Source organism: Tachysurus fulvidraco, chromosome 8, assembly GCF_022655615.1.
Source record: "Tachysurus fulvidraco isolate hzauxx_2018 chromosome 8, HZAU_PFXX_2.0, whole genome shotgun sequence".
NCBI classification, from domain to species: domain Eukaryota; kingdom Metazoa; phylum Chordata; class Actinopteri; order Siluriformes; family Bagridae; genus Tachysurus; species Tachysurus fulvidraco.
The window spans coordinates 21,317,073-21,327,663 of NC_062525.1; the positions used below are offsets into that span (position 1 = coordinate 21,317,073).

General features: G+C 40.1%; 1 protein-coding gene across 1 annotated transcript; it reads right to left on the bottom strand.

The window, feature by feature from the left end:
- Positions 1-4,427: 4,427 nt before the first annotated feature.
- Positions 4,428-5,724, bottom strand: LOC113650633 (NADH-ubiquinone oxidoreductase chain 5-like). Its single transcript, XM_047817839.1, is given in 5 exon segments — positions 4,428-5,114; positions 5,116-5,184; positions 5,186-5,437; positions 5,439-5,610; positions 5,720-5,724. Coding segments are annotated over 5 exon segments (843 nt in total). The 3' UTR covers positions 4,428-4,769.
- Positions 5,725-10,591: the final 4,867 nt, after the last annotated feature.

Consider the following 10,591-nt stretch of genomic DNA (forward strand, 5'->3'; position numbering starts at 1 on the left):
ATATGCCTCGCTAGGCTATGTTGGGTTACATTATGCTATGCCCTGCTAGGCTATGTTACATTATGCTTGCCTTGCTAGGCCATGTTTTTACGTTACGCTATGTTAGGCCTCATTGGCTGTTATGATACGTTATGCTATGCCTCGCTAGGCATTATATTGCGTTATGCCAGGACTCACTAAGCTGTTATGATGCGTTATGCTATGCCTCGTTAGGCTGTGTTATGATGCATTGTACTGTGCCTTGCTAGGCCGTGTTAGGTTACATTATGTTGTGCCTCACTAGGCTGTTGTGCTACGTTGCGCTGTGCCTTGCGCTGTGCCTCGATAGGCATTTGCTACATTATGCTATGCCTCCCTAGGCTGTAATGGTACATTATGGGTTACGTTGTGCTGTGCCTTGCTGGGCTATGTTGTGTTACGTTATGTTGTGCCGTGCCTTGCTGGGCCGCATTGTGTTGCGTTGCGCTGTGTTTATGTCTCGTTGGCTGTTGTGATGCGTTGTGCTATGCCTCGCTGGGCTGTAGTGATATGTTATGCGGTGGCTTGCTAGGCATTATGTTGCATTGTGCTGTGCCCTGCTGGGCTGTTTTGCGTTACGTTATACGATGTCTTGATGGGCTGTGTTGGGTTGCGTTGTGCTGTGCCTTGCTGGGCTGTGTTGTGTTGCGTTACACTGGGTTATGCCTTGCTGGGCTGTTGTGATGCATCGTGCTATGCTTCGCTAGGCTGTTGTGATATTTTGGACTGTGCCTCGCTGAGCTGTTGTGATACGTTATGCCATGATTTGCTAGGCGTTATGTTACGTTATGCTATGCCTTGCTAGGCTGTTGTGATACGTTATGCCATGCCTTGCTAGGCGTTATGATGCGTTATGCTGTGCCTCGCTAGGCATGTTGTAATACGTTATGCCATGCCTTGCTAGGCGTTATGATACGTTATGTTAGAACTCGCTAGGCTGTTATGATATGTTATGCAGGAAATATTTACTGACAAATGGTCTAACTTCTTAACTTGACAATGGTTAAATGTTAGCCAGCAATGAAAATGAAAAGCTTGATTAAATTTCTCTCCTCCTTGCAGAAGCTCTGCAGCAGTGTCCAGCAAAAGAAAGATAGTGACCTGGTGGATTGATAATCGACTGGCTCTGCTTGTATTCTGTTCTTAAAAAAAAAAAAAAGTAATGTTCCAAAGCTGGGAAAGGCACTGAGAAGCATACTAACCGCTGCTTCTTCAATTAATTAATAGCTGGACCGAGGTTTTTGCAGGAGTGTCTTGGTTGCCTACTCATTCGTTTACCTATAATAATTTGCTTTCTGCTGAACCTGAAATTGTCTGTTCTTTGTTGGAAAAGGAAGTTAAGAATGGATTTCTTGTTGGGCTTTTTGGAAGTAATTTACTAATAAGATTGGCTAGTGAAATGCTCGCTTTAATCCTCTGTTAATCCTTAGCAGTAAGAGCCAGGGAGGATTGCCCGGGGGGGGGGGGGGGGGGGTGTGTTTTCTGCTTTTCCAGTTAAATGGGAGATTGTTCCCAGAATCTGCTGCTGTTCCCTGACTAGCTTTCATGGAGCTCATGAAAAGGATGAGGAATTCAGAACTAAGCCATACCTCCAAATGTAAATTTTATAAGCTTGCAAATAAAAAAATTTAAATATGTCAAAGAATTGTCTTTATTTTGACTCAAGTGGTCCTGACTGAAATGTAGGTTATGATGGAATGATTCAGGAGGTTCTTGAAGATCTTGTTTATGTAGTGCCCACATGTGGTTTGGAATGCTGTCTTCCATTCATCCCATTCACGTATCCTGATCAGGTTATAATGCTTCTAAGATCCAATTTGGTTCTAGGGCCAAGGGTACCAGTGGTAAGCATGTTTTTCTGTTATAGCCTTTAGGCCATGATAATTGATACAGGGCCTTAGTCCCCATCCCTCTTCTCCATAAAAAAGAATAGCGAGGCCACTGGTGAGGGCTGAAAGAAACTGGCTGCCAGAGCTTCCTTGATGTTTTGCTACATCGCTTTGGCATCTAGTATCAGTGAGCGGTATGGAGGTGCTAGGGAGGAACCCAAACGCAGGACAAGAGGGGGCAGTTCTAGAGGGGGCCGGGGGAGGGGGGGGGAGTGCCCCTGTGACAACATGCTTGGACCCCCTTGTGGCCCCCCTAAATGTGGAGTGTAAAATAATTTCCATAAAAGTGTTTTTTTTTTTTTTTTGCAATTGTTTTTTTACATCCGTTCTTAGACAGTGGCAATGCGGAACAGAAATGTAACCCACACATTTTTAGAGGGACTGCTTAAAGTGGAACACAACAGTATCGTAGAACAGTTTTTTCTACTCAAAAATTGGTGAATGTTTAGTGCGAATATTATAGTTGAAGACTCAAAGCAAAGAAGGAAATATAGAGGTGAGTAAATTTGTTAATATGTTGTATTTGTATTAAATGCATTACAGAAGTAATGCATATGTAAATGCATAACGTTAGATCAGCTAATCTCACTTAAGTAAATTTGGTCACATATTCACAGATTGGAGTATCCCGAGTCAATAACTCCCGAGCTAAACGCTCTTTTTACCCAAATAGCACCTCTTTTTTAATCATAGTAATGTAGAGAGGCAGCTACAACCCAATTTTCCTCAAAATCAGCTTTCCTCCGCGGTGGACAAAATACACAAGTCTCTATGTGCAGATGACTGAGAAACAGATTCCAAGGGACCATCTGCAAAGTGCAAAACCCGAAAAGCGAATACTGTATTACAGTGAAATTATTGATTTTTTTTATGAAAAATCATAAAAAATAAACAAAAAGACATTTCCCCAAAATGAGCGTTGTAGTATAACTATCAGGACATCAGTGATGTGTGAGCTGAATTTGGTAACAGTACACTGTATTACAGTGAAGACAAAGGTTTTTTGTATTTGCTTTTTGGGTTTTGCACTTTGCAGATGGTCCCTTGAAATCTGTCTCGCACATAGAAACTTATGTATTTTGTCCACCACGGAGGAAAGCTGATATTCAATTCAATTCAAGTTTATTTGTATAGCTATTTTTACAATAGACATTGTCTCAAAGCAGCTTTACAGAACATAAACATAGAGCAGAAGGTAAACATAAGGAATAATAAAAGAAAAAAAATTAACAGAATAAAAATTCAAGATTATTATTAAATATACAGTATATAGTTCCCAATCTGTATGTATTTATTCCCCTCTGAGCAAGTCTGAGTTGACTCAGGCAGCAGTGGCAAGGAAAAACTCCCTTAAATTGGTAAAGGAAGAAACCTTGAGAGGAAGTGGACTCAAGGGGAACCCATCCTCATATGGGTGACACTGGGGTGTGATTGTAATATACAGTCAAACAAATGTTGTATTGTTGTAAGGTCATGGACTTCAGATCTCCTTAGTATCACAGAGTCTAACTGGAGATGTCTCAGGATTCTCAGAGTCGGCCTCGACTCAGTGGAGGTCCAAAGGCTTCGTCCCACAGAGGACGTCGGTAGCTGGTACAATGTGTACAATGTTGGTTGCCTAGAAGCAATGCAAAGCATGCATTGGCTGTGAGAGATAGAGGGATAGAGTGTGTGGACTTGGTGGAAGATACAGGGGAGTTTGTGAGTGTTCCACCAGTGTTGAGAGACGCAATACTCGTGCCGCCCTTGCACATGATGTCAAAACCAAAATCTGGCTATCAGAAAAGAAATGAGAGGGAAGAGAGAAAAAGAAAACAAAATGAGGGAAAACAACTCTTCACAAGTTTTTTTCTAAAGAGAACAGGTGAGATCTAAAGCACTGCACAATGTCAGTGCTAGCCAGTAAAATAAATGCTTGCTAAGTTGCTGCACAATTGTCTCTATTTCCATAAGACACAACTTGTTTCCAAGCATGTGATAAATGTTCTTATCATACTACTAAACTCTGAAGTAACACGGAAAGTGTGAGAAGTATTTTTAGAGATTAAATGTGAATATAAAACAATGTTTTCACTTTGCGTGTTTTTGCATCAAAACATTATGAACGTGGTCCAACATTTTACATGAATAATGGTATATATAAAATTGTAAACTGGCAAAGTATGAATGAATTAAAAAAATTAAGCACATAACACTCCAGAAACAGCAACAGAAAGTGAACTGCAATTTTTTATAAAAATATACTGAGTTGTTCCATCTATTTTAAAGGTTAGGACATATTATGATCAAAATATGATATACAGTGCTGCTGCATTGACATGAATACAAATAACACGTTGTTATACTATTTTATACATTCAATGCTGTAAGGCAGTAATTCACAAGTGGTTACTAAATCACTGAATCATATGTCCTGTCTATAGTAATACAAATTTTAATATACTAATTGCTATTCATTTTACATTATCATTAAAAAAGTGAAATAGGGGCCCCCACACAGTATCTTTGCATAGGGCCCACGATCCTACAGGTAACCAAGGTATGACAATTGTCCACAGGCGCAGTTCTTTAACTCATGGAAGTTACAATCTATAAACAGGAAATAATCCAATATTAATTAAACAGCAATAATAATCCACGGCAAAATAGGGCAAAAAATCGCTGCAAGCTCTAAACCCCAAAAATATAATCCAACCGGCAGGAAAAGCGCCGGAGCATGAAAATTGTTAGCAAATATATCTAGCAAAGCAAGGCTAGCAAAGTACACAACTGAAATTCGCAAAAACAGGCAAAACAAAAGGGAAAAAGTATATCCGACCTGGCAAAAGTCCACTGGGAGCAACAGCATCTATGGGTTGATTATCAAGCACGTTGGTCTTCCAGGGTATAGAGCTGATGGTGGTTGGGAGGTGGGGTGTGTGCAAGACTGCTAATGATTAGGCAAGACGAAGTGAAGGGTATAAGTTTGTGGAGGCCTCCTATTTTTCAGATGTCTTGTTCATTGTTTAGGTTATGGAGTATAATAGACCTGGAGCAAAGGAAGAGCATGGCTCTAAAGAAGGTGTGGGTGCAGATATGCAGGAAGGCTAGTTGGGGTTGGTTAAGTTCAATGGTAAGTATTATTAGACCGAGCTGTCTAGATGTTGAGAATAATAAAAAAAAATTTATATCATTATTGGTTAGGGTGCAGGTGGCAGTGAAATGGGTTTGTTAAAGTGCATAGACATAAGCAGGTGGTTAGTGTTAGTTGATTATTTTCAATTAGGCGTGAAGTTGGATTACAGTAGTAAGTAAATGCCTGCAACTACTATTATACATGAGTCGAAACGGGCAGAGACTTGGGTTGGGCCTTCTTTGGCTGAAGGGAGTCAGAAGTGTAGACCAAATTGGGTGGAATTTCCAGTGGTAGCTAGAATAATTTTTATTTGGGGAAGAGAAAGATATTTGAGATATCAAAGATTTTAGATAGTAGGAAATTTTTTTTGGATTTCTTGGGAGTTAAACTTTATTGCAATTCAGACTATGGCTAGCAATTATTCCTACATCTACAACTTAATTATAAATAATGGTTTGTAGGGCTGCTGTATTATCGTCAGCTCAGCCGTGTCATCACCCAGTTAGTAGGAAAGAGATAATTCTACCTCCCTCTCAGCCGTTAAATATGTATTCACTGTAGGGATGGTATTGGCCTGCACATTCCTCTCTGGGCACCAAGAGAACATCTGTGTGTGATTTCAGCCACAAAGTCTTGGTGCAGTGTTTTTCTTCACTTTTCTCATTCTGACTCCTATACAGTATAAGTTTACATTTACAGCATTTGGCAGATGTCCTTATATAGAGAGAAATCAAGCTGTGACTGTTAAGCAGGGATATTGCAAGATCCTAACCTGGGGATGAATCACCTGGGATGATCATCAGTTCAGTTTTGCTAGGATTGAGCTTTAACTGATGAGCTGTTATCCATGATGATACGTCTGCCAGACATGCTGAGATCCAAACAGAAGCTGTGGTCTGAGGGTGAGAAAGAGAAGATAAGTTGAGTATCATCAGCATAGCAGTGGTAAAAGAACACATGTGAGGAAATAACTTTACCAAGAGAGTGAGTATACAGAGAAAAAAAGAAGAGGAACAAGTACTGAGCATTGTGGGACACCAGTGGAGAGTCTGCATGGAGTAGATGTCACTCCCTCCATAATACTTGATATGAGTGTCCTTCCAGGTAAGAAGCAAACCATTCCCATGCTGATCCACTAATCCCAAGACTCTTAAGTGTGGACAAGAGAGTTGATTGTATAGTTGACCATAGCAAATGCTGCTGAAAGGTTGAAGAGGATTGAGGACAGATGACAGCTTGGCTTATGTAGCAGCATCTAGTTTTTCAGAGATATCCAAAGGGTATGTCAGCGTCGAATGTGCTGCTTTAAAGCCACACTGGTTGGGATCTTGGAGGTTGTTCTGTGAGAGATAGACAGTTGATTATCGACAATGCATTCAAGAGTTTTTGAAAGAAAAGATAAAAGTGATACCAGTCTGTAGTTACTGATGTTTCATGGATCCAGAGCAGGTTTCTTCAGGATGGAAACAACTCTTGCTCTCTTTAAGGTAGTTGATACATGAACAGATGTTATGGATCCATTGATAGTGGTGATGAAGGGCAGGAGGTCTTGCGAGATGGTCTGGAGTATAGTGGAAGGGAGTGGATCCAATGGGCAGGTGGTAGGATTGCAAGACTGGATGAGTTGGAAAATGTTTTCTGCTGCTATGGTTGAGAAATTCATCAACAAAAGAGTAGGGGAATCCTGACTGTGAGATGGAGGTGCAGTCGAGGCAGAAGTGAAGGTGTGCAGATTTTCTCAATCTTTTCGTGGTAAAAAGAATCAAAGTCTTCTGCAGTCAGGGAGGATGTAGCAGGTGGAGCCAGGGGGTTGAGTAGAGAAGAGAAGATGTTGTGGAGCTTATGAGGGTCTTGTGCCAAAGCTTCAAGTTTTTCCTTGTAAAAAAGAAGTCTTGGCTGAAGTCACATCTTAGGAGAACTTGGCCAGGAGTGTACGGTAATAGTCAAGATCTGCATCAAGTTGTGATTTTTTTCACTTTCTCTCAGATAATCTCAGCTCTCTTCGATTGTTGTGCAACACATCCGAAAGCCAAGATGCAGACCAAGACATTTTCTTGGGTTTAGTGGGTTTAGGGCAGAGAAAGTCCATGGTTTAGAAAGATTAGAGGAAAGGAAAGTGCCAAAGAGTCCAAAGGTAGTTAGGAAAAGGATTCGTTATCAGAAAGAGATGAAAGAAGCTACTGTACAGAACAAGGGGAGGCAGAGTAGAGGTTACCAGGGTAAGAGAGAGAGGGTGAAAGTTAGGTTTAGCTATGATAGGGAGAGTGATGGTGAAGGATACCAGGTGATGATTGCAGATGTATAGTGTCATGCCTGTAGCAGGGTACGGATGGGTGAAAACACGGTCCAGGACATTTCCTCCTTTGTGTGTGGGGAAGTAACTGTTGAGCATCAGGGCTAATGAGTCCAGAAGAGTCAGGAGGGAAGAAGATTGCATCTTGTAAGAGGGGAGGTTGAAATCACCAAGCACTGACAGAGGGGTGCAGAGGGAAAGCACTGAGCAGTGTGTCCATTTCTTCCAAGAAGTCTCCTAGGGGACCAGGAGGGCCGTAGACAACAATCATAACAAGGTTTATTGGAGAGGTAACTGAAAAGGCATGAAATTCAAAAGAGGAGATGGTTAAATGAGACATGAGGAGAGGTGTGAAACACCATCTCCTTGACAACAGTAGACCTGTACCACCACCCCTGCCCATTTCCCATGGTGAGTGAGAGAAAGCATAGGCAGAGGATAGAGCAACTGGTACAGCAATGTTCTGTGGGGATATCCAGGTCTCAGTTAGTGCAATAAAATCAAAGGAGTAGTGGGAAGCTAAAGCCAAGATTAAAAACAGCTTTCCTTATGGCAGACTGGAAATTCCTGAGCCCACCTACTGCTTGTCGGAGCTCAGAGAGGCCGCCTCCGAGGGTGAACCACACTCTTAGATTTTTAGACGAATATAAACTATTTAAACTAAACTTTACTAATAACACTATAATTGATACAAATAAAACAATGAGAAGTCTCTCCAGACCTGGATGAGAATGAGAAAACTTCTTTATTGCAGTCAATCAGCCAACACCTCCATTGAGCTCAAAGAGAAATCTCTAAGTCAAAAGCAATCAAATGAAAAACCCAAAAGACCAGTAACCCAAAAAGTTCTACAAGTTCAACTAGTTTTTCAAAAAGTTCCAATTAGTTCAATGTTCTACCTAGTTTAAAAAGTTCTACGTATTTCAAAAAGTTCTAACTCTCCCCAGAAAATCTCCTCAATATATAGCTTTCTAAATTCCCCTTATTTTACAGAATTACCTCCTACGCCTCCTAAGTGACCTTCTCTGACTTCCCCTTATTTCCCAGTAAAACAAGGTCTGCCCTTTACTCATATGCCCATATATGGATTTTCCTACCCTTTTAATTTCCTGTTGTTTTTGACCTACTGTACTTCATTGTTATTAAAAAAATGTCATTGTTAAAAATGTGCTCCAGAGAACTTCACTTCACTTTAATCCACATCTTGTGGATTAATCCTCTTTTACAGATACAGTACAATGAGTAAGTTTCCTCATTTCTTTTCTTGCTATTCTATACTGTATATGAGTTCTACTGATTATATAACTGATTGATTATATGTTAACTTTATGAGTTTGAATTATGACAAAAGTTCTTACTTATATTGGTTATGTTGTATTGCTATTTTTGCTGAGCCCTTGCTGTTTATAATGTTGCTTTGTATATAAGTGGAGTTCTATGTTGACTCCTTAAGTTTACTAAACCTATGAACTTTGTTATGATCAGAGGTGGCAAATGTACACACATCCTTTACTCAAGTAGAAGTACAGATACTCATTTTTTAATAGACTCCAGTGAAAGTAGAAGTAGTGACTACACTCTTTTACTCAAGTTAAAGTAAAGAAGTATGGGCTCTGACATGTACTTAAGTAAAAAGTCGCCGTTACTACTACCTGTTTAGTGTCATGCTGGATGTCATGTTTTATTTATATACTAATATGTGTGTGTGTATGTATATGTATGTGTATATTTAATTTTGGAGTGTGCTGATGGATATTTGTGTTCATCAGCCACAAGAGTGTTACGAAAGGCAGGCACTGATGTAGGTGAGGTAGGGTGGTGTCAGCGTTCACATTCATCCCAAAGGTGTTCAGTAGGGATGAGATCAGAAAACAATCACATATAGCAGGAAAGGTCAGGTGACCCAATACTTTTGGAAAGATAATGTATACCAAGTGTATCACCAAGGCCATATCCCAAACTGTAGGGAGATTCCAGCTCTGTCCTTGAAAACAACTCAAAATTATTTTGATGTTTTACAAATGACAAAATTAATGTTAATTAAATTAAGCACTTCGTGTTTTTGGGTTGACACCAGGGGCAGTTCTAGGATTTCATCTTTAGGGGGGCTTAGCCCTCAGTGAGAATTTAAAGCAAGAAGAGTTCTATATTATATATGACAACTCTGGTAATAAGAATAGTGAAATTTCACTGCTTTTGGTTGCCGTCTTTGCGTCTTTCTGCCGATTAACGTTATAGATAAACACCTCCAGCTCTGACTGCGCGTGCACGCTGGACGTACCTGTGCTTTTCTGTTCAAATAAAGCAGACAGCTGATGACGCACTTTTGAAAGACTACAAAGCATGCGCGTAAAAGTATGGAATGAAAGCAAAGTAAAAAAAAAAATCGCTCTTGGATCAAACTGATAAATAATTTTCTTTCCCATCGACGACATGTCCTGCATTTTAACGTAATTTTTATTGTTTATTTAGGAAAGTAAAAATTATACTTATAGTTTTAGGGTGGCTGAGACAGACAGGGGGCTGAAGCCACCCTAAAAAAGGTCTAGAACCGCCCCTGGTTGACACAATTCGCAACGCATTCTCCAGGAATCCTTTTTGACGCAGATTATTTCAAACATCACCCTCATATATGGCCATGGGTGTTCAGGAATGTCCTCTTGTTACTTATTTTAACATTGGTGACTCCCTCTGAATTAACATTAGCCATTCGTTTTTTAGGCGTGCTGCTCATTGTTAGCTCCGCTATCCTTAGTCTATGTCTAATAGCCAGTAAATAATACAGTACACCAGTCACATGGTGAAAAAGCCGCACAATGATAGGATGTTAGGCTGGAAACAGCGCTCAATGAGAAGAAATAATACTAAAAGTAACGAGTCCGTTTTGAAAATGTAAGAAGTAAAAAGTACAGATATTTGTGTAAAAATGTAATGAGTAAAAGTAAAAAGTTGTCCGAAAAGTAAATAGTGGAGTAACGTACTGATACCAGAAAAATTTACTTAAGTACAGTAACAAAGTATTTTTACTCCGTTACTTCCCACCTCTGGTTATGATCTCAGTCTGTCACTTTCCAGACGGCTTGCACATGCATATTTTAAGCCTTAGTTCCTCTATTTCTACTAAAGGTCAGGTTCCCCTTTTCCCCTAAATCCTCAATCTCAGAATCAGCAGGTTCGTCCAGCTGGTCGAATGATTCAGCTGTCTCGCCCTACTTCCTACATGAAGCCTGTTTCAGCTGAACTTTTGACTTTCACTTCCTCACACATTGTTGGTCA